Here is a 25,385-nt window from a genome sequence, read left to right as displayed (position 1 = left end):
CATAAACTGAGTGGTTTGGTACTTACTAATGGACAAAACAAAGCATTTTTCCAAAAGATTTTAGCTCTTACTGCTGAAGCAAAGATGGCAATAGATCCTTTGCAGTCAAGGCATAGAGAGCTTCTCAAGATTGAGAAATCTGTCCGTGAGATGAGGGATCAGTTTGTTGAACTTGGAACATTGATTGAGAGGCAGGTACGTGCATAAAAAGTATTAGCTCAGTACACAAATTTTATTATAGAAAATACACATTAAATTTTGGCTGTAATCTTTGGATGGCTCTTCTTTATTTTCTGAGATAAGGAAATGTTGGAATAAGAAGCAGCCTCAGAGAATAATCATCAAGATGTATACAGAGTTATGTTCAAGAGCAATGGTCTTTTTTCTCAGAATTCATTTCATAACAGTGCAAAATCTTTTTACATACAACTTGTATATAAAATATTATTTATAAACATTTGGTTTGAGTTTTTCTGTTGATCAAAGACATTAGATGAATCACTGGGATTTGCAACACACTTTTCATGTTAAAATTCAACTGTTAAAGATTCAATTTTAGTGTACCATTATTTATGAGTAGGTTTGTAACAAATTTCTTTATCAACCACAGAAATGAAATTATTTATTAGAAGGTTCATAATACAAATTGAAAGATTTTTGGAATAAAAAATTTGAAATTTTGGATAAAACTTATTATGGCTCTTCCTAATGATGTGGTAAGAGTATGACCAAATCAGAATAATGAAGAAGAGAATTACACACATTATCTGTTCTTACCTGTATCAAAGACAAGAATGCCAAACTTGAAATGAGTGAAATATACAAATTGTAAAGTTTGGTTGTTGGCATCAGTCTGTAAGACAGAAAAAACTAAGAGTACCTTCCTAACAATTCATACAGGAGATTGGATGTTATGCAAAACTTTGTAACACATATTACACTATTTGTGCCATTTCTCAAAATGGACAGCTGAGGGTCTCTACCCACATTTTTTGCTGCCAACATGTGAATACTGGACACATCCTTCCAAAATGGTAGCCACAGATGTTCATAAACCATAAATACTGCATGGAGGTGAGTCCTCTTGTGAGAGAAGGGATTCATATGTTAAAGGGTAGTGCTTGATAAGGATGTAAATGAGAAGGGCTCAGTTTTCCCACTTGTCAGGTGAAGCTTGTCCCATGCTTCCAGTCACTTCTCATCCCAATTATGCATGGGCCTGTGCCTTTCAGATCACAGTATATAAGAGCACTATCCATTGTGCACCTGCAGATATTGTGCAGGCCTCCTTAGCTACCTAGTTTGTTCTCCATAATTCTTTTACTGACTGGTACCCAACAGGATATCACCTCCTACATGACAAACAAATTAAGGTACTTTGGATGAGAGGAGAAACAAAGAATTACTTACTGGATTGTAGTTTTATGGATCACTTGTGCTTCCCTTCTTGTGGAAAGTTGTGTTCTGTGTTTTTCTTCAACTACTTGGCACAGTTTCTTTTGTTCGAGTTGTATGCCATATTTTATGATTAACCCTGTAACACAGACACTAATATCTATCAATACTGCAATTCATCGCTGAACACAATTTGATGCAATTCATCAGCAGTGCACGCTTTCTGGTCATGGCACCATTCCAAATTCAGATATTTGTGTTGTGCTGGTTATGGCAGCCTACACATGGGATGGTAATTCCATAGTCTGGCTGCTGCTAGTATCCAACCAATGGTGTGAGATGACACAGAATATTGCAGGTAGTCCATTATTTGGATGGTAGGTACATGTGGGAATGGGCTAGGAGGTGCTGGGTGCACAATTTGGCAATCCTCCCGTGGTAAGCAGACATGGTCGACCGAAACCTTTATGGTGAGTATTCCAAAAGCCTAAAAAATGTGGGTATTGCACAATCTGACTACCCAGCCAAATGGAGACCCGCAATGAGGGGCCTCCTCTTTCAAACATTGTCAGGTACTGATCATACTCTATCACATGAGTATGCAGTATTTTCATGTCCTTCACAGTGATCACTCAACATCTGAAGCTGTTCATGGCCCTAATATACTCTGCCATGCCTTGTAACAACACTAAAACTGTCTGGTGGTAGTACTACCTGTCACCGAGAATTGCAACTCTAATAATCATTCACATACCTACCAATGGCACTTATGTGTATGAAGTTACATTGACGTCTGACTACGTCATTTGGGTACTTAACTTTTTTTTCAGGCAGTATATATCACTCTTCTTTGCAGTGTGAGTATTCAACTGAGACTATATTCCTGTGTCTTTCTTTGTAAATGAACATCTGAAAACAGATCTTACCATTTCTGCTTTTGCTTAGGATATTAACTTTGGTATCACTGGCAATTCTTACATGTGATCAAAATTTCTTATTATTTTGTGACACATCTTTCAGTAACGTTCTGCTACACTAGTGATTGAAGGCTTTATGCATTGCCCTTTTGACAGCCAAATGTGTTACATTCTGCATCTCTCTATCTATAGGCCCATGCTTTGTTTCATGCCTCTTCTGTGTTAGTCAATGTTTCTTTGTAAGTCTCCTTACAATGTATACCATGGGGTATCTCATCCAATATGAACTGATCTTCATCTACATACCTATCTATTATTTAGTCAACTATTCTTCTAAATTTGAGCCACAGTTCCTCCACATTCTCAAGTCTAGAGCTACAGGTTTGTATGATGCCACTTCCTACTTATACAGTGTTCTGAATATATAACTGTTTCTACTTGTTTCAGTTGCCCTTTGTGTTTTGGTAATCATGCTTGCTGCAGCTGTCCCATGGTCATGGTGGGTATCCTCCAAGAGGTTATGTCAATTTGGCGTTATTAATGCCAATAGGTTAGGTTAGGTTAGTGATTAACGTCCCGTCGACAATGAGGTCATTAGAGACGGAGCGCAAGCTCGGGTTAGGGAAGGATTGGGAAGGAAATTGGCTGTGCCCTTTCAAAGGAACCATCCCGGCATTTGCCTGAAACGATTTAGGAAAATCATGGAAAACCTAAATCAGGATGGGTGGAGACGGGATTGAACCGTCGTTCTCCCGAATGCGAGTCCAGTGTGCTACCACTGCGCCACCTCGCTCGGTATTATTAATGCCAATATATTTCTCTCATGAGTAGGTGTCCAAATTATCTATTCTAGGTAGTTTTCAAACAAAGCATTTAACATTGTTTTGTAGGATGTGTCATCACACTTACCACTCATAAAACTGTATGTATTCCAAACAATTGTTGGATGAGTTAAGTCTCATTCAATGATGACAATGCGATTACAGAACATACATACCAGCAAGCTGAGGTTTCCTCTTAAGTTTTCAGCTAAATTGGGGAATGGATCTGGTGGCTGGTAGAAGGATCCAATCACAAATTTATACTCACCCTTGATACTGAGTCTTGCCCAAACCATCTTGCATGCAGCTTCAGTGTCTATATTCCTTAAATTGAGCTACTTTTCTATTGCAAGAAATATTCCACCCCCATTTCTCATTTAAAATGAGCACCTCATCCGTGCCCTAAATTCCCAAGGGATGTTGACCAGCTGTCGTGCCACCCTTTGCCATGTCAATGTGGTATGGATGGGTAGGAGTCAGCAAATCAGTCTCCCAGCCATTTTGCCAAATTTTCAGACCTTGGAGATGCCTCTTCTCAATCAAGTAGCTCTTCAATTATCATCATGAGCTTGAGTGCATCCTTACCAGTCTTTCCATCAAAGAAAAATCCTTGGCAGTACTGATAATCAAGCCCAAGTCCTCCCCCTGACAGCTAACTTTGCTGACCACTCATCTACAGAGGGACTCCATTTACAATTAAGTTTATCCTTTTGTATGCATTTAGACTTGCCCTAAAAATTTCACTGCTCTCAATTATTTTTAGTCATGTTTCTGTATCTAGCATTATATAAGCTCCACTGCTTCTTAGAAATGGTTCAAATTTTGTCACTTTGTTGTGAATGCTTCATTAGTTAACCATTAGTACTTTAATAGTCTCACGTGTTTGGGAGGGGGGGGGGAGGGGAGAGGGGGGCATTTCTTTGGACCTTAGATGAATACTTCAGGGTCTCATATAGCTATCACTGTCTTGACAGGAACAAATATTATGTAACCTAAAAATTCCCTTTATGCACCCCACACACAGTTACCTGGGCAGCAGCCTTTGATGTGCACTGCTCCTTAGCCATTTATTGGGAACTCTACAGGGTGTTCCACAAGTCACGATCAGAAATGTTTAATGTTATTGTATTGAAACAAGAAGCAACATGAAAGCAAACAGGAACATGAAACAACTCCCCATCTCTAGCAGAAATTGTATTTAACAGAAAATGTTACATGCAAGAATGGAATAACACAGAAACAAGTGCTCTTACATATTTCAAATTCTCTCTGTATACTGAAAACCATTCTCAGCACATAGTTGGATTTGATGCCATGTGCTCCTGCTTACTCAGTGCAGCATTTTGGGAAGGATCATTCTCTGGGGAACTGGTAATCTTTTCTTTCATCTCTTCAGCAGAAGCCATTGAATTGCACAAATCTTTTTTATTGCTGCACATTGTTAAGTGTGGCCTTCTGGGTGGCCATATGAGAGGCCTTCCGCAACCAATCCATAATGGAAACTGGTTGTTCAACTAGTCTCGAACAGGAGCTCAATAGTGTCCAGGCACATCATCATGTTGCATAACAATATCATCCAGCATGCTAACTTTGTTGAGTTCAAGTAACAGCCAATGAGATTATGTCTGGAGGTACACTGCCCTTCACAGACCTATCACAGAAATAAAGCCCAATGGTAAGGTCACTGGTAACACTGGCCCATAGCACAACATTACGAGGATGTTGGTAAATTTCTTCATAATAAGGGTTGTCTTTTGCCCAGAGTTAAACATTTCAAGTCTGGGAGCTAAGATACAAATCACATTTATCTGTCATCATAACCTTACAGCAAACCACCAACGTTGGGGAAGTTGGAATGTAACCTTGAGGTTGGTTATCATGTGGTGCACTCATTACGAAATCTGTCAAGTGTGTCAACTTTACCTTTGAAATAATTTTCGGTTACCGTTCTTGAAGTTAATTGCTGTAGTGGACCTGCTATTCAGTGCCACTAAACCACGTCATGTGATTTCCTCTACTTTTGCAGTTGGGGCAAATGCTGAAAGACAGCTATGATCTCTTTGAGCTACTGAAATGCTGTAATCAGGTTTGTGAGAATTCTACTGTGCTGAAATGACGTAATTAGGTTTTTGAGAATCCTTCTGTATTATTATGGAAATGTTTCTGCAGTACATTTACTTTTACAATGACAGGTGACACATATCACTCATAAGTTGTAGTTCACAATAGACTGCAACATGTATATGTTAAGTTTCGCCTTGTCAGTGTGCGGAGCCGTTGGCTTGTGCACCCCACTGCACATTATGTTCATTCAATTCATTTCAGTTATTGTTATTTCATTATTTTTCTCTCAAAGTCATTTAAGACAGAATCCAATCTTATTTTTAAAATAAGTCTTCATTGAGTGATTCTATTTGTTTTCATAAAGGATAGAAGTACATCTAACAAACTTTGTTCAAAATATTTGTCTCCAACTGATCATTTATTTGCTTATTACATTCTATTATATATTAAATAATTTTTCCATTTTGCATTTTATTGCTCCCTTTGCATGGGATTACTATGGATATTGTTTCTTTTTTATACAGAAGAGCACAGTAAATAGTTGAACTGCTTAATCAGGCTGTATCGTGGTTACTGAAATGTAACTTTCTTCCTTTTCACTCTTAAATTATTTATCACAGGAGCAAAAGTTTCTCAAATCTATTGAGACTGAAAAATGATTAGGTTTACTTTTACCACAAGGAGTTACATGCTGACATTTAAATTCACAACATTCTCTCCAAGCTCAAATCTCAGATTTCTGATAAGTCAGACTCGTGCAGAAATGTGAATGCATAGAATCATCAGTGCCTGGATAAGTCTATTAGCCTTTTAACTGTTTTGGAGAACAATCCAACAATGTGACTAACAGTTATTGTAAGAGCAGTGCTTACATTTCATTGTGTGGGCACATACAGTGTACATATTTTTTCACTCTTCTAAGCGAGTGTCCCTGTATTCATGCCTTTATGTAAAAAAAGAAAATTAAAAAAATTAATGGTTCAGGTCATTCCTTTCCAGCAGTTCTAATTGTAGGCCACCACTTCCAAGAGTCCACCTACCCTTGACCTCACCAATACCTACACAAAATCATGTACAACCCTCCTTAAATCTTTAACAGCATGCACAGCGTCCGACCCTTATTCTCACAATTACAAAGTTTCTCTATTAACATATCAACTCTACCCAGTTATTCCAACACGTTTCCTGACTTCACCTTTTGTAGCTTCTACTTATGTTTCTTGCGATGTTATAAATTATCTTCCTATAAATATTATCTGTTAATTATAGTTTTCTTGGGATATACTTACTTTTACATTTCTTTACTATCAAAGCGGTCAATTCCACCAACCCAAAACACCATGCAAAAGAGCAATTTGAAATACATGAATGCATTTATTTTTCATTTCTTAAGTTGCATCTTTCAGTGTAAGCTGGAAGTTCTCCCGCAATTTCTATAGAGAGTAACTCTTTGTTCTTATACTGTATTTACTCTTCTCCACAATTATATGACACATCTACTTAATGTCTCATCAATGCTTTAATAAATGTTGCCTTTTTACTGGATTATCAAATCATTTATCCAATAGTACTTGCTCTTCAGAGATAACTTGAGTCTTCTATATTAGTTTTGCTCCTCATCTGTCAAATGCTTCATCAGCTATGACAGCGAGATAAGTTGCTCCGCAAACTATCCGTTTTTTTTTTGCTTGCATGTTAGCACATCATACTTGCCTTAAATTTTTTTCAATGTCTATCCACTCTCCCCTTTTCATTATGTGGCTAACATATGTATTTCCACAAACATTTTGTCTTCATCAATGTATTGTGTATTTGTTTTGTCACCATATGTACGTTGCTGCCTCATGCTATCCTATGTTAGTAAGTTGCAATTAGCGCAGAGTGGTCTGTAGAAAGGTAGGGTTTCAGCAATATAAATGTCTGAATGTAGAAAGATGGATGATACAATAAATTTCTTTTAGATTGTCAACACTGTATAACATTTCTCATAATCCATTCCATGATCTGCAAGAAATAAAGCTTTGACAAAATAATTGTTTGTCTCTTTCTTCATATTTAAACTGAAATAATATGATGTAATTAATACACTCCAGAGATAATAGTGTTCATGTGTTATGCTCGCAGCTCCAGAAATTGACTTTAATTCATTTACTCTAACAGCTGACTCTTAATGCCTGAAGGTGCTGCTTACTTCACTCATCACATATTAATAATAAAAAAAAGTCTCCTTTAGCTTTGACTAAATGTTACACAAAGAAGTAATAATGCCAGAGAGCCTCAAGTAAGTAATGAAATTAAAGCAATATGAAAATAAAGGATTTCCATAACGAACAACGGAAACTCCAGGTATCAACAATGTAGGAAAAGATATATTGCTTCTTACCATAAAGATAACAAACTAAGTTTCAGACAGGCACAACTAAAAAACACATACACATAAGCTTTAGGCCTCAGCATTCATTGGAGAAAGATGAAGGCTGAGGCTGAAAGCTTATGTATTGTGTTTTTTAATTGTGCCTAACTACAACTTAGTTTGTTATCTTTATGGTAAGTAGCAATCAGTCTTTTCCTACATTGTTGATTTTTCCCATGACACTCAAAAACGAAATGAATTCTTTACTTTTTGAGTGGCATGGTGATATTGCATCTGTAATGGTCAATATGTCTCTTAGATTAATTACTACAACCTCTTTCTGGGTTGGGAGAATAGATACATCTTAGATCTTTATCTTTACACGCTGCATTAAACAATACGCGTATTATTAGCACATACTGCACATCTATGTAATATAGAATACCTAATCCAACACGGAGTCCATTAGCAATAAACTCAGCTGTTTCAACAGACAGTGAAAGACATGACAACTACATGTATTCATAACTAACATTCCATTAATATATATTTAAAAACAAAGATGATGTGACTTACCATACGAAAGCGCTGGCAGGTCGATAGAAAAACAAACAAACACATACATACACACAAAATTCAAGCTTTCGCAACAAACAGACATGCTTGTGTCTGTGTATGTGCAGATGGATATGTGTGTGTGTGTGCGAGTGTATACCTGTCCTTTTTTTCCCCCTAAGGTAAGTCTTTCCGCTCCCAGGATTGGAATGACTCCTTACCCTCTCCCTTAAAACCCACATCCTTTTGTCTTCCCCTCTCCTTCCCTCTTTCCTGATGAGGCAACAGTTTGTTGCGAAAGCTTGAATTTTGTGTGTATGTATGTGTTTGTTTGTTTTTCTATCGACCTGCCAGCGCTTTCGTATGGTAAGTCACATCATCTTTGTTTTTAAATATATTTTTCCCGCGTGGAATGTTTCCCTATTATATTGTATTAATATATGCATTCATATTCATACGCTGGTTCATATGCTGGCTGGACTCAAACTTATGATCACTATATACTGCAGTATTTCCACTTGTAATCCAACTTTCCTGAAGCACATTGTATTATAAACCCAAATCTGTTGTGAGTACTCATTACAGATTAATTGTTTTGGACATTTTATACTCTAATATATTCCCTAGAACAACAATTTTCAGTATTCCCCAAAGAATTGATGGTAGCAATAGTAAACTCAACCTTCTCCTGTACTTTTTATAGGCTCTTGTAAAGATTCTTCCAAACTAGTTAAAATGTTCAGGGCACCAATCACTTCATAAAATTCTTTATTTTGTTCTTGTATTTCTATCCATTCTTCTGTATCTGAGATTTAATTATTTAACATCTTAGGTTCTTAGTGTACCCCTTTAAACTGCATTCACTTCATTTCCTATCAGCTTACAGTGTTTATTTACATAGTCTGTAAATCCACACGCAAATTTAATATTATTGTTTCTAAACTAGAAATCCTGTTTACTTTTGTAGTTACTTCCTCCTCCCCTTGTCTGTTTAAATTTGACAGTGATTGACCTTTGGTTGTAATGCTATTAGAGAATTCATCTAACTTCTCTATTTTTTTAATTTTTCTAAAATTTCTAATAAATTACGTTCCATGTTGTGGGCAGTAACTGCCATACAGTACGGACAATAATGCCTTTATTTAGTAATGAGTAAATACTGCCAACAGGCCACTGTACTGAATAAGTGTGTTGTTGTATCAGTTGGCTGCTGCAGGGATGCCATCAGAGATTGCTGCTGCAACTTTAGTCTCAAAATCACAACGTTGAATTCTTCCAAATTCTCGATGAAATTTTTCTCTAGCCACTTGCTGGTGGTTATTTAAGCACATGAATATCTTTGTTATGGTCAACTAATATTCTTTCTTCAACTATTGAGGTCAGTCAACACTCATTTGGTTTTAATCAAATTAAATTTATTTCACCTCGATTAATCAAATCAATTTAAGCAACACCACTCTGTGTGTCGTACTTATATCTTTTTTTATTACTGACTTAGGTTGCTCTAGGCATTGTGTTTCTTATTCTGTCAAAATTCATGATAAATCTTGTTTATTATCATGAATGCTCTCTCCTTTTAGCACTTCTAATTTGTGTCCTGCAATAGGATGTCAAAATAGAATGTAACCTTCTGGTTGGTTACGGTGAGATGCACTCCATACACAATCTGTCATTTGATTGAATGTGTGACAATTTTACCACCTAAATAAGTTTTGGCCACTGTTCTTAAAGTTAACTGCACTAATGGAGCTGCTACGCAGTGCCACTAAACCATGTCATGTTACTTCTTTTCCTTTTGCAGTTGGGGGAGGTGCTGAAAGAGACTCTGGTGTATTTAAGCTATTGAAATGGTGTTATCAGATATGAGATAATTCTTCTCTACTATAATAGCAATATTCATTTTTACAATGATGAGCGATGAAGATCGCTCACAACAGATCGTAACACATATATGTTATGTTTTGACATTCGACAGCAAAGTCAGAATGACAGTTCTCAAGTATAACCCTTAACTGTTTGGTCTTTTACATTCTTGCCAGCACCCTTTATCTCTGAGGCTTCCAAGGCACCACCGAGCTCCAACACCAAAACATAAGCAAGCCATCCCCATAACTGGAGACGTGGAATCGCCATTGTGCCTTGTCGATGTCTGGAGCTGGTGGTTTTTGCACCCCATCTGCACATGTGTTAAACTAAAGTGTGCATAGTGGGATGTTCCACACTTAAAAAATAATGTGTTATTCTGTAGAATCCCATGTTACACCCAACTATTTGCACAAATAACATCACATACTGATATCATAATCACTTAATTCATTGGTGCTGCCACATAGAAATGGACAGCAACTTCCCTTCTGAAGAATGACACATTGAGGTTCTGAGAATGTTCATCTCCAATTCCTTGTCGATTTTGCTGGTGAACAAAGCAATGATGCATTTAAGTATTCAGTGACCTCAATATCACTGTCATATTTCTTGGGTTTTTCACTGTGTAGTACATCTGCCACCAATCCAGTTGCAAATGCCTTTCTTTCCAATTTCTGAAGATTAGCCTCCACTGGGACATCTTCCTTGAAGCAAGTGACAGCAACATTGTAATTTGATGCATGGGAACTGAGTGACCTCTATCAGAAAACATACATACTATGGGCAGGCTACATTATTTTCCATTTAGAACACATTTCCAGGTCCATGTAACTGCAAAACTATATGTTACATTCGTTGAATAGTTTCCAATTGTGACTCTGCTCAACCTTGGACAATTCTCAACCTTGTGCCAAGTATCTGGTCATAGCTTCCTATTCCCCTCAGAAACTGTGTGGCCACAATCAATTCTCAGGACAATGCTGCAGATTATGAGTGTTATTTAAATTCTATGAGGAAAGCTGATTTTCTCAACCTTCTCTGCCATTTGATGGAATGAGGGAAGTACAACTGCAGAGCCAAGATGACATGCATAATTCATTCAACCATGTGTCATGAGCTACAGCTGGTTGCATTCTGCTCTTTCAATGGCTGCTGGCACTGCTTTTTCGACATGATGAATGAGGACCTCAGTCATGCAAACTGAGCAAACTTGTTCCTTTCATTCCTAGGTGCCATTTCCATAATGTTTACTGTTGTTTGCTGCATGTTTAAACCTCAAATGATGAACTGATTTCCACCCTTTTTCATTGGTTTCGTCCTCCACTCCCCCAAGCAACGTGGAATACAACAGGTGTCCCTACAGATGAAGTGTGTTGCACTGGCTCAGTATCAATTTCAGGTGGAGACAGCACATCAAACCCCTTACATTACCACTGATTCACCACTCACAGTCTCATTGTTGAGTTGTGATGGATCCTGTATTTCCTGGGGAGGAGACAGTATCCACAGGAGAGAACAGCACTTGAGTCACGTTTGGCATCTCCCGTACATGAATCCTGGTAGTTTGCAAAAGCACTATTCAATCACTGACAGCATGCAATGCAATTTCCAGCTGCTTATGAAGAGTAACTAACTGATGAGGTCATTGCAAAAGAGCTGCTGGCACTCAGACTTCAAAATAGAGCTCTCTGGCATAAAGAACTAATTGTAGATACACTGTCATCCCCTTTAGGACATAGAGAATTCGAATATCATTTTTAACCAAATTTTTTACTGCTAAAATTTGATCGACTTTCTTTAGAAATATAGCTCTCCTCTAGCCATTTTTACTAGCTACTAACTGCTCTTCCCAAAGCACAAATATAGGGAGCTAGCACAAATATAGGGAGCTATGTATTACACTGAAATCAGTATAGTTATTATTATGTTTCTGTCAAATGGTTTGCAAGTTTACGTCACCATTTTGTACTGCAATTACATACATTATACACACATCAAAAAAAGTATTGCATCATCTTGCTACCAATAGTTCCAGAACCTGTACATAACATTGGAATAGAGATCAACATAAACATCATTTCCACCCTTGTTATTACTCATTAAATCCACACACTGCATATTGTACCACCATACAGCAAGACCTTCAGAGGTGGTGGTCCAGATTGCTGCACACACCAGTACCTCTAATACCCAGTGGCATGTCCTCTTGCAATGATGCATGCCTGTAATCGTCGTGGCATACTATCCACAAGTTCATCAACGCACTGTTGGTCCAGATTGTACCACTACTCAACGGCGATTCGGCATAGATCCCTCAGAGTGGCTAGTGGGTAACATCATCCATAAACAGCCCTTTTCAACCTATCCCAGGCATGTTCGATGGGGTTCATGTCTGGAGAACATGCTGGCCACTCTAGTTGAGCGATGTCATTATCCTGAAGGAAGTCATTCACAAAATGAGCATCATAGGGTAGGGAATTGTCATCCATGAAGATGAATGCCTGGCCAATATGCTGCCAATGTGGTTGCATTATCGGTCAGAGGATGGCCTTCAGATATCGTACAGCCATTATGGCACCTTCCATGACCACCAGCAGTGGACATCGGCCCCACATAACGCCACCCCAAAACATCAGGGAACCTCCAGCATGCTGCACTTGCTGGATCTTGTGTCTCACGCATTGGGCCTGACTGGGCTGCCTCCAAACATGTCTCCAATGATTGTCTGGTTGAAGGCATATGTGACACTCATCGGGGAAGAGAATATGATGCCAATCCTGAGCAGTCCATTGGACATGTTTTTGGGCCCATCTGTACTGTGCTGCATGGTGTCATGGTTGTAAAGATGGACCTCGCCATGGACATTGGGAGTGAAGTTGGGCATCATGCAGCCTATTGCGCACAGTTTGAGTCATGGCACAATGTCCTGTGGCTGCACGAAAAGCATTATTCAACACGGTGACAATGCTGTCAGGGTACCTTTGAGCCATAATCTGTAGGTAGTGGTCATCCACTGCAGTAGTAACCCTTGGGCAGCCTGAGCAAGGCATGTCATCGACAGTTCCTGTCTCTCTGTGTCTCCTCCATGTCTGAACAACATCGATTTAGTTCACTCCGAGATGCCTGGACACTTCCCTCATTGAGAGCCCTTCCTGGCACTAAGTAACAATGCGGATGCAATCAAACTGCAGTATTGTCCGTCTAGGCATGGTTGAACTACAGAAAACGTGAGCCGTGTACCTCCTTCCTGGTGGAATAACTGGAACTGATCAGCTGACGGACCCCCTCCGTCTAATAGGCACTGCTCATGCATGGTTGTTTGTGCCTTTGGGCGGGTTTCGTGACATCTCTGAACAGTCAAAGGGACTGTGTCTATGGTACGATATCCACAGTCAACATCTACCTTCAGGAGTTCTGGGAACCAGAGTGATGCGAAACTTTTTTTGGGGTGTATATATCTCACTATATTCCAGTTTTCCCCCCTTAAGTAATCTTACTCTTGTTTCAAGTATGTACTGTATAATTTCCATTCAGTTATATTTCACAGCAAGGAGTTTTTCTTAATGATTGTTTTCAGGGACAATTGTTTCCCTTTTAACAAATACCTATTTTATCCTATTACCATAACTGTGCGGTTTTTTCTCCTCTGTATTTTTATCCTATGATAAATTTTGGAATTGTTCTGGTATTTTATATGTCTTCAATATCCTGAGCAGAGCAGTGCCCCAAGCAGATTCCTAACAGATAAGAAACATTTAAAGAAAATATTGTTTCCTTTCCATGTGAACTAATAACTAACAGTAAGATGGCGACGAGTGTAGTGAAGCACAGTGAACGAGTGAATAAAAGTTACTGTTCTGTCGTAAAAAAGGAATCCTATGTAAACTGTAAAAGTGAAATCGAAAAACTAAACGAACGCATTTCAAGTTTACAAAAAGTTGTAGATGTTTTAAGACGTGAGATTTCGTATATAACTAATGAAAACTGTGAGCTGAAGAAGTTGCGCCATATTCTAAATGATAAAACAATAAAGCCACAAAACGGGAACCTGGTGAGTTATGAGAAGCGGAAAGGAAGCGATAGACAGGCATCAAAGGCAGCAAATGAAATTATAATTACAGATAAAAACAGGTACAGTGTTCTGTCGAATAGTAGTGATGCCTGCAATAAGGATATGCAAAACGCTAGTGAAGTGATGCAAAACAGTGAAACAACGTCCGAGTGGATAAAAGTGTCGCTAAAAGGTAATCCATTGTCCACTAAAAGAATAACAAACTCTGTAAAATCTGTCACATTTTGCGATAAAAACAAATACGACGTTTTGCAACAAAGTGAAAATACAAATAAACAAAAACCGAAGTGTGTGACAAAGAAGAAAGAATCAAAAGTCAACATCTTTGGAGACAGTCACGCCAAAGGAATTTCTCAAGAACTGCAAGAAAATAGTAAATCAACGACAGTCGCAGGCATGGTTAAACCAGGTGCTGGTTTCAAAGAAGTGACGGAAAACATCGTAAAATATAACTATGACAAGCAGGACAGTGTTGTAATCTGCGCAGGAGCTAAAGACATTTATGAAAACAATGCTATGAAAATGTATAAACAGCTCTTGAGTCTTTTGCTAGTACTGTCAAATACAAACATTTTACTGGTGAACTATACCCACAGGCATGATTTACCTGAATGGTCATGTGTGAATAAGGAAATTCACAGAATTAATGCGAAACTTAAAAGTAGTTGCAGGCTATTGAGCAATGTGAAATTAATTGACTCAAGCACACTTGACAGAGAATGTTTTACGAAACATGGGCTTCACCTTAACAGAAATGGAAAGGCCAGGTTAGGAAACTTAATAAGGGAAGCAATTAAATGCAATTAAAAAGTGACAGCCACTGAACTGGGATGGTATAAATCTCCAATAGCAGAAACACCAGCAAAAACAGGAGCAGCATGCAAATGGACCATCCAAAAAACAGTAGCAACAGAGGAACCTACTACTGAACCAACAGCCCGAAGAATCCTGTCAGCACCACCACCACATCCACTACCATTACCACCACCACCACCACCACCACCACCTCCGGCCACAGAAGCACCAGCAGCAACAACAGCAGCAACAACAGCAGCAGCAACTGAACCAACTACAACAGTAGCAGCAGCAACAAAACCATCAACAACAGTTGCATCAACACAACACTACATAAGGAGGAGTCAAAGACAAGGTATATCTACATCATTAAATAAGGATTTTTTATGGCTTCAGACAAAGAAATGGAGAAGATTGTGACAAATCAGCAAGAAAATTTGCAGATAAGTCACAACTACTATGGAAAAAGCAGCACATTACCAGGTAATGACAAAAGAAAAAATACTTGCAAAACAGTCAGGATAATGTGTCAGAATATTCAATGCCTAAGAAACAAAGTACTAGATCTAGAAGTAGCTTTAAATAATCTTGCTGATGTCTCTTGTATTTGTTTATCTGAACACTGGTGCAAGGCTAGTGAATTAAGTCTCATAAATATAAGCAAGTTTAATTTAGCAACACATTATTGCCGAAGTGTTTTTAGAAATGGTGGGGTATGCATTTACTCTAGAGTAGGACTGCAGTTCAAAGTGAAAACACAATTGGACCATCTAAATATAGAAAAACATTTTGAAACATGTGCCATAGAGTTAAAAACTGAGGAGAAGAGTGAAAAACTAGTTGTCATTACAGTATATAGATATCCACTGGGTGACAAAAACATATTCTTCAAAAAAATAGAAGCAGCATTGAACACTTTTTATAGTAATGAAGTGAAATTATTTTTATGTGGAGATTTTAATATTAACCTGTTAATTGAAAGTGATGAAAAAAGACAGCTTTTGAGTATACTCAGCAGCTTCCACATGAAACCACTCTTTACAGATGCCACCAGAATAACAGAACTGTCATCTTCTCTTTTAGACAATATTTTCTCAAATATGGAGAATAGTATCACTGAGCCACTAAACGTAAACTTAGGTCTTTCGGATCACAATACACTATTAACATACATAAATTACTCTATCCCCAAGGCAGTAAAATATAAGTGGGGATACAAAAGGCACTTCTATACAGAAAAAGTAAATACTTTCATCCAGTTGTTAGCTAATGAAACCTGGGAAGATGTCTTTTCACTAACTACAACTGAGGAATCTTTCAATGCTTTTTCTAGTACATTCATGTCCCTATTTGAGATGTGTTTCCCAAAAAAGCTCACAAAGATCAATGTCATGCTTAGGAACACAAGCCAGTGGATAACACCTGCTATTAGAGTATCTAGTCAAACACTAAAACATACCAGTCAACTCAAAAAAGATAACAAAGATGAACACTTCACAGATTATGTTACGACATACAAGAAAATTTACAGGAAGGTGATCAAAAAAGCCAAGACAATGCACAATGACAGTGTAATTGCTGGGTCAGTAAACAAATCAAAAGCTATATGGAATGTAGTAAAAAAAGAAATAGGCCCAAGCAAAAATGTTAGAAATCCAGATGAGATAGAGGGGCTGGCCAGTACTTACCTCAGCTCAGTACAGGCGATAGATACACAAAAAACAGAACCGGAAATTTAAGTTCCATAGCTTTCGGAACAAATGTTCCTTCATCAGGGAGGAGAGAGGGGAAAGAAAGGGAAGAAGGGAAAGTGGATTCAGTTACTCATAACCCAGGTCATGAAGCAACAGGGAAAGGAAAACAGGGAGAGTAGCAAGGATGGAGGCATGGTTGTCAGTTGTCCCTCTGACAGTTCTGTTTTTTGTGTATCTATCGGCTGTACTGAGCTGAGGTAAGTACTGGCCAGCCTCTCTATCTCTTTGTTAGTATTTGTTTCACATCTTTATATGAGATTTTCCATTAATCATTTAGAAATCCAGATGACTTTGTTTTAAAAGATGATCACGGTGTGCTAGTCGGAAATCGTACTTTAGCAAATTACGTTAATGACTACTTCATAAATAGTCCAATCAATCTGCATAAAAATTGTCCTAAGATTAGTAGAACACCAATCCCAGAAGAACAAAGTGTGAATTCATTATTGCTACCTCCCACAAACAAATTGGAAGTTAATCAAATAATAAAAACAATGAAGAATAAAATGTCCTCGGGGCTTGACGAGATACCTTGCTCAGTCATGATGAGATGTGCTAGTGTCATATCAGACCCACTCTCACACATCATAAACATATCATTTTCAGAAAGTGTCTTTCCACAACGATTAAAAATTGCAAAAGTAAAACCATTGTATAAAAAGGGCAATATACATGAAGTGGGAAACTATGGACCAATAGCTTTATTATCGGTATTTTCAAAAGTAATAGAGACAGTCATGAAAAACAGAATTACAAATTACCTCGAGAAATTCAATCTATTGTCTGTAAACCCACACGGCATCCGCAAAGGAATGAGTACAGAGTTAGCCATCACCCAATTCATTGAAAATATTGTAACGGGGCTAGATAAGAACAACAGTACAATAGGAATAAATTTGGACCTATCAAAGGCATTCGATACTGTCCAACATGATATCCTGCTAGACAAATTAGAATATGTCGGTATACGAGGAGTAGCTAAAAAGTGGTTTCAGTCATATCTCCATAATAGGAAACAGGTAGTAGAAATTGCAACAACAAACAGTAAAAACCAAAGTATTGTTTACAGATCGGATATTCAGACTGTACCAATAGGGGTACGGCAGGGGAGTGTTCTAGGACCTCTCCTATTTCTTCTTTACATAAATGATATCAAGATTCCAGTAAATGGTACTCATATAACCCTGTTTGCGGATGACACAAACATTGTAGTAACTGACATAAACCGGGTATTGCCAACATCTGCAACCAGAGTTATAGAATATTTGCAAAATTGGTTTGAAGTGAACAAATTAACCATAAATATCTCTAAAACTAATTATATCCATTACAGGAAAGCAAAGTCACACTCTGATCTAGATCTCAGAATACAAAATAAAGAAATTGTGAGAGTTGCTACCACAAAATTCTTAGGTGTACATATAGATGAAAATTTAGACTGGAAATCCCATATCCTGTATCTCTCACATAAGTAAACGGTGACTGGTAACAGTAAACTTGTTGTTTCATTTAAGCTCTGCTTGCTTTGCTTTATGCGTTATTAGCTTTGTATGTAGTAGGGAATGTAGCAGAGCTGTTTACTTTGCTTATATACATTCTGCTATTACCTATGGCCTCATCTTCTGGGGTCATAGTAAGAAAAATCTCAAAACCATCTTCACTCTACAAAAACGAGCTGTTAGAATAATTACCAACAGTTCAAGGGTAACTCCTTCAAAGCAATTATTTAAACAGCTGAATATTCTACCCCTACTGTGCCTCTATGTACAGAAAAGCGTAATTAATGTAAAACGAAATATTAACAATTTCCAATCCAACTCGGATCTACTTACAACACAAGAAAGTGCAATGACATTCATATAAAAAGAGTTAACAAGGCTTTGGCACAGAAACAAACAAACATACAAGGAAGTAGATTGTATAACAAACTATCGCTAAAGATAAAAGAAATAAAAAAATTGTCTTCATTTAAAGAAGCAGTATTCAAATTTTTAATGACCAACTGCTATTATAGTGTAAAAGAATACCTGGAATAGCTCCACACTAAACAATTATATTTATGTACTCTGTGCCAATAGTAATTTTTATCTGACTGTTGCTATGATCTAAATAAATAATATGTACAATAGTGATAGAATTGTATGTGTTATATCTAAATATCAACTGTGTATTCCATGTAAAAAGTCTTTCTCATACATCAATGTAAATAATCAAAGTTGTACATGCTATTTCAATGTGGTCTGATGTTACGTAGTCTACTATGCACATCTGTATTTTGTATAGTATTGTGCACCCTATATGTGTGTGTGTATATATATACTATGTATTTTTTTGACGAAATCCATGCAATGTAAATTGTCTCTGGATGAATAAACTACTACTACTGTAATTTCAGGGTGCAACTATTGACTGTATTGAATACTTTGTGTTGCACGCAGAGGACAATACTGAGAACGCAAAGCGAAGAATGCAGAAATTAAAGAAAAAAAAGAAAAAAAGAAGAAACTTAATGTACAAGGTATTTATTATAGTGCTGTTTCCTCATTTTCAAAGACTTGCAGTAATTTTTTAAACTGTGAGGAGGTAATATCATCATCCATTTTCCACATGAACTCCCAAGTAACTGAACAAAAGTTATTAAATAATTGACTGAAAGTAAGCAGTTTAATTCTACTACTGAAAAGAAGATTACACACTTCTTGTAATTATATCTTTCTCTCTGTTAGCTTGTGCTGAGCGTCTGATGTGAACTGCATCAGCACATACTAAAGATTAGACAGAGGTGAGGACAAGGTCTTCATATACTGGATACCTCCAAGAATTCAAACTACATACTTTCTTTGTTACAATTAATTTCATCAAAATTCAAACTGTAAAAGATTGTAATCTATTAGATCATTTAAATACTCAGAGCTTTCTTTCCAATGTGAAAGCATTACAAGAGCAGAAACAGACACATATTATAAAGTAAAAAAATGGAACACAACAGAGTGTATGTTTAAGTTATAAGAGGAAGTGTTGATTTTAATGTCTTGTCAACAGTGCAGTTATTAGAAATGGTGCACTTTCTTAATAAGACAAGGATGAGGAAAAAAAATCAGCCACGCCACACTCAAGGAATACATGCGGGCATTCACTAAAAAGGTTTAGCCAAATTTAAATCTGAGCCTTATTCCTCCTGAATACTTCTGTAAAGTTCTAACTCCGAGGCATTTACAACCTGTTGTTGAAAGTAATATGTTATTTTCACTGACATGAATATTTACAATGTCTTATTTCCTAATGATAACTGAATTCAAGAACTTTTGTTACAGGTTATAGCTGGAGCAATAATAGTCTTCATCATCGTCATACTGATACTAGTATGATACCAGAGGTCTCACTGCCAAGATTCTCATAATAATCTCTATCAGTAGTTTACACGAAACAATGGAAAAGCCAGGATGGAATAATGACAGTATTATCAAAAGGATAGATTGCTACTCACTGTATAGCAGAGATGCTGAGTTGCAGACAGGCACAACAAGAAGACTATTAAACATTTAAGCTTTCAACCAGAAGGCTTTATTTTGACAAAAAAAAAGACCCCCCCCCCCCACACAAACACACACACACACACACACACACACACACACACACACACGCAAATGGAACTCAAACACACACAACCACTGTCTCTGGGTGCAGGGCCAGTCTGGCACAGGCAGCCAGAAGCCAGAGCCAGTGGTCTTGCGCGCGTGTGTGTGTGTGTGTGTGTGTGTGTGTGTGTGTGTGTGTGTGTGTGTGTGTGTGTGTGTGTGTGAGCTGTTTGCATGAATGTGTATATGTGTGTTGTCTTTTTAGAAGAAGGCCTCCTGGCCAAAAGCTTACATGTTTAGCAATCTTTTTGTCGTGCCTGTCTTTGAATCAATGTCGCTGCTATATGATGAGTAGCAATCCATCCTTTTCATAAATCTATCAACAGTTTTATAAATAAACGTTCACACCTACCTGTGATAAATTTCCACCTATGTAAAAGAACTTGAATTTAGCAAATAAAAATTACTTATTCAGTTTTGTTGTTTGGAATGTTTATAGAATAAATAATAACGATTTATTGAACATCATCTAGTTTCACTTATGCCCAAAAGTGCCAAATATGACAGTTTTTAGATAAATAGCCTAGTTATTCTTTTTAACAACCCATGAACTTAATTTTCAGTTTGCATGACAGTTCTCTTACTATTTATTTCTTCCAGAGGTACATCATACATTTAAATACTGAGACATATTAGGAGAAAGACATACCCGTATTCCTTATAAAAAACCAGGTAACTTATTTCAGAGGGACTTGCATGATTTTATATTCTGTATAAAATAATAGTACTCTTCAGTCAGTGTAAAATAGATTACTGGTAAGTATTTTAAGATAAACTTTCAACTTTGATGTTTGAGTGATCACTCCAGTAGTTGGTTCACAAACTGAGTCCTGTGTGCAGTGAACGATTCGCACACAGTGCTGTCCTGTGGCTATCAATATGGTATTTCTCTTGGGTTCTTGTCTTATGTTTGTAGAGATTAGAGTTTATGGTTGGTTTCAGTGTCATGAACAATAAAACTTCTCAATAATGCCACATTAATTACATTCACCACTAGAAGGACCAGCAATTGTGAACTACCTGGAAGGAGCACTGCTGGTCACTTTGAACGGTGAAGTCTTTCTTTCTTTCTTTTTTCAGTTTTACTCATCAAATTCAGTCCGTTGTCTTTAAATGTCACCAGTGTATTATGCTTACCCTACCGATGTGTGATGCTTATTTTTTTCTATAAAGACTATACAATATTTAATTAAAGAAAAATGATAAAAGTAAAAAATACATTATTAATTGAAACTAAACTTACAAATGCAAATAAATATATAATTATAAAATTACATTTTTTATCTCTACGACCTGTTCTCAATTAAAGTCCCAAACAGGCCATAAGCAAAAATTTATTAGGAAACAGAAACAAAAATGGACATAAATTGTTTCTTCTCTATATGACATGTTTTCAATCAAAGCCACCTTCTTCATCAAAACGCTTTGCACACACATAACTGAACACTTCCAGCACATGGACCACATATCAATTTTTTGTACAGTATGCATAGATTTTTATTTTGTTTGAACCTTTGCATACTCCTATCTGGCAGGTCTTCCGTACTGGCACCTTACATATTTCTCTGGCCCAGAATATGAACTCCAAATTGAGCGGAACTGTAGCAGTTCACAATTTCAGGGAGTTTTTTATGTGGTTCTTGGTTCACTGTGACTGACTGATACATTGTGCTCATTGAAGAACACTTTTCTTGGTCTTCCCCTCGTACAAAGTAATTGTTGTGTCACCACATATGTATAAGATAGGATCATACAATGATCCATTAGTAGACTTTGCTGATGGAAGGACTTCTGTTTGGGTTTTCTTCAATGTACCCACTTCAACTGCTCTGCAAGATGTTCAGCTGTGAAGAAAGTTGTCACAGTCACAATTTTTCCTTTTGAAGTGTAAAGTTACATGAGATGTGTAACAACACACTCTGCAATAATAATAATAATAATAATAATAATATACAGTGAGACGGAAGGATTCATGATTGCAATACAGGATCAAACAATAAACACCAGATATTACACCAAGCATATTATTAAAGATCCCAATACCACAACAGATAAATGCAGACTTTGCAAACAACAAATAGAAACAGTAGATCACATCACAAGCGGACGTACAATACTAGCAAATACAGAATACCCCAGAAGACATGACAATGTAGCAAAAATAATACATCAACAGCTTGCCTTACAACATAAACTTATAAAACAACATGTTCCCACATACAAGTATGCACCACAAAATGTACTGGAGAACGATGAATACAAATTATACTAGAACAGAACCATTATAACAGATAAAACAACACCACATAACAAACCTGACATCATACTCACCAATAAAAAGAAGAAATTAACACAACTAATCGAAATATCCATACCCAATATAACAAATATACAAAAGAAAACAGGAGAAAAAATTGAAAAATACATCCAACTGGCTGATGAAGTCAAGGACATGTAGCATCAGGATAAAGTTGACATTATACCAATTATACTATCAACTACAGGAGTCATACCACACAATATCCACCAGTACATCAATGCAATACAGCTACATCCAAACTTATATATACAACTACAGAAATCTGTAATTATTGACACTTGTTCAACTACCCAAAAGTTCCTAAATGCAATGTAACATATACCGTACAGTTAAAGGAAGTCACGCTTGATCAAGGTCTGCGTCACCTTCCATTTTTAACCAGACATAACGTCTGAGACAAGAAAGAAATAATAATAATAATGTTTATTTGTCCATGTTAACTTTACAGTCTTGGACATCGTCATTTTTTGTACAATTATATCAATATCTTGTCATTCCACGAATGAATATATACATCAAGTAGCACATTGTATATCATTCCATGCAATAATGTTATAAACACATTAGCACATTATATATCACTCCATACATATAATGATTATATACATCAATTAGCCAATAATAACAATACCACCACTAATATACTGCAGTATGTAAAAGAATAAACTAACAGTACCACAGCTCAGAATTCTTTTAACGAGTATAAACATCTTTCTATTAACAAATTTTTCAATTTGCCCTTGAAAAGATTGCCTTGGGGTTGCTTTATATTTTTGGCAACTTATTATAGAATTGTTTCTCAGTTACATATGGACTGTGGTCTGTAGCTTTCTTGTTAGTCCGTATCCTATGATAGTCACTTTTGGCTCGAGTATTGTAATTATGGGTATCACTGTTCTTTACACTATTTTCCTCATTCTCTTTTACAAACATTATGGTCTTAAATACATACAATGAGTAAACAGTCAGTAATTTATAATTTTTGTAATAGTACCTACAGGACTGGCTTTTGCTTACATTAGCGATTATCCTAACTGCTCTCTTTTGAAGCCTGATAATGCGATCCATATAGACAGTGGGTGCCCCACCCCAGACCTCGATCCCATATTGCAGATGTGATTGTATTAACCCATAATACACTTGTTTAAGGACAAGGGGAGCTATTATATTTGCAAGACGTTTTAGTAAGTAAATATTACTAGAAACCTTTTTACAGGTGGAGCCGATATGCTCTTTCCAAGTGAGATGTTCATCAATCAATATGCCTAAAAACTTATGTTTGTCAGATGTTTCAACTGTAGAAAGGATTGAGTATGAGTATTATTAAAATGTAGCAAGAACTTTGTTACTACAGTCTGTCATTATTCAGTGTAAGTTTATTCACTGTTAGATATTCTGTGATCATTTCAAAGTTCTCTTTGTTGCTTTGGAATGCTGCCCACTCTGTACAGCCCCAGCTAATATAAGATGCATCATCAGCATAGTTCACTAGTTTGGAATTTTTCATTAATATATACTATAAACAAGAATGGTCCAAGTATACTTCCTTGGGGAACTCCACAATTGAGAGTTCTGTATGCTGACTTTACTGTTTGGATCTTACTTTCATTCTTATAATTTAGTTTTGTGCACTGTCTCCTATCACAGAGATAAGAACTTAGTAATTTTAGAGCTACTCCTCTTATCCCGTAATTTTCTAACTTGGATAACAGTACTGCATGATTCACAGACTTGAATGCTTTACACAGATCTAGGAAAGTCCCTATAACTTTGTTTCCTTCATCCAGCCTGTTCAGTAGTTCATGGAAAGAAGTTGCTAATGCTGTTTTTGTGGATCGTCCTTTCCGAAACCCATGTTGTGTTTTGTTTAATAGTTTGTATTTACAGAAGAAGGATTCCATTTTATCTAAAATTATTCTTTCAAGCAGCTTGCCAAATGTTGAAGTCAAAGAGATTGGCCTGCAGTTACTTATATGTGTGATAGCCCCCTTTTTATACACTGGTTGTATCTCAGTGATTTTTAAAAACTCTGGAATGGTCCCCTGGCCAATTGAACTGTTAATTAGATGTGTTATTGGTTTTATTAACTCATTTTTGCATTCTTTAAATAGTGTGGACAATATGACATCACAGCCACTAGATGATTTTACTTTTAGTTTTGAGATTATATTCATGACCTCAAACTCTGTTACACTCCTTAGGAAAAATGAATTACTCATTTTAACTTTGTTTATTTTCAGGGCTGATTCATCTTTTTCTTTTCTGCATGCCTTACTAAAATGTTTGACGAAGGCCTCACATACAGACTTTGGTTCATTCAAAAGTATTACATTTTCTTCTAATGCAATGTTGCTGCAGCCTGGTTTTTCTCTATGTTCACATTCTTTGTTTACAATATGCCAGGCTGTTTTGCTAATGTTACTAGTTTTTCTTATCTGTTCAGCATAGTGAAGTGCTTTTAGTCTCTTCAAGGATTCCCTGTGTGTCTTTCTGGTGCTTTTGTACTTTGTTAGGAAGTACTGCAATTTTGTTTCTCAGAACAGCACAGAAAGGGCCTTCATATTTTACTTTAGTTTATGTATTTCTGGGGGAATTTTAAGTTTCTTTGTGGAATCTGACTTCTCTAGTACTTTTTTTACTATTGGACATGCCTGATTAAAGCTATGGTTAAATATTTCATAGAAAAGGCCCTACTTTTCATTAATACCTTGTGATCTATATACCCTATCCCACTCTCTCTCAGCAAGCTCCTTCCTAAGTAAGCAATGGTATGTTGGTGGGTCTTTCACCTTGTTTACACAAGTACTCATCACCCCCGTTCCCAGAACTCCTGAA

At 36.8% G+C, this 25,385-nt stretch overlaps 1 protein-coding gene and 1 long non-coding RNA gene across 2 annotated transcripts in view; one reads left to right on the top strand and one right to left on the bottom strand.

Annotated features, from left to right (window-relative positions):
• Nucleotides 1–16: 16 nt before the first annotated feature.
• On the top strand, nucleotides 17–20,118 carry LOC124797359 (syntaxin-1A-like). The gene is made up of 3 exons (XM_047260780.1): nucleotides 17–195; nucleotides 18,988–19,110; nucleotides 19,907–20,118. The coding sequence occupies exons 1-3, from the start codon at nucleotides 85–87 to the stop codon at nucleotides 19,958–19,960; spliced, it is 288 nt and encodes a 95-aa protein (XP_047116736.1). The 5' UTR covers nucleotides 17–84; the 3' UTR covers nucleotides 19,961–20,118.
• Nucleotides 20,119–20,860: 742 nt separating this feature from the next.
• Nucleotides 20,861–25,385, bottom strand: part of LOC124797375 — a 53,338-nt gene continuing 48,813 nt past the window's right edge. The window contains exon 3 of the long non-coding RNA XR_007016883.1: nucleotides 20,861–22,074. This is a non-coding gene — a long non-coding RNA (uncharacterized LOC124797375). The remainder of the gene's footprint in view (nucleotides 22,075–25,385) is intronic.

Source organism: Schistocerca piceifrons, chromosome 1 (genome assembly GCF_021461385.2).
Source record: "Schistocerca piceifrons isolate TAMUIC-IGC-003096 chromosome 1, iqSchPice1.1, whole genome shotgun sequence".
NCBI lineage: Eukaryota > Metazoa > Arthropoda > Insecta > Orthoptera > Acrididae > Schistocerca > Schistocerca piceifrons.
The sequence above is the reverse complement of the archived record's forward strand: the minus strand, read 5'-3'. Positions and strand labels throughout refer to the sequence as shown.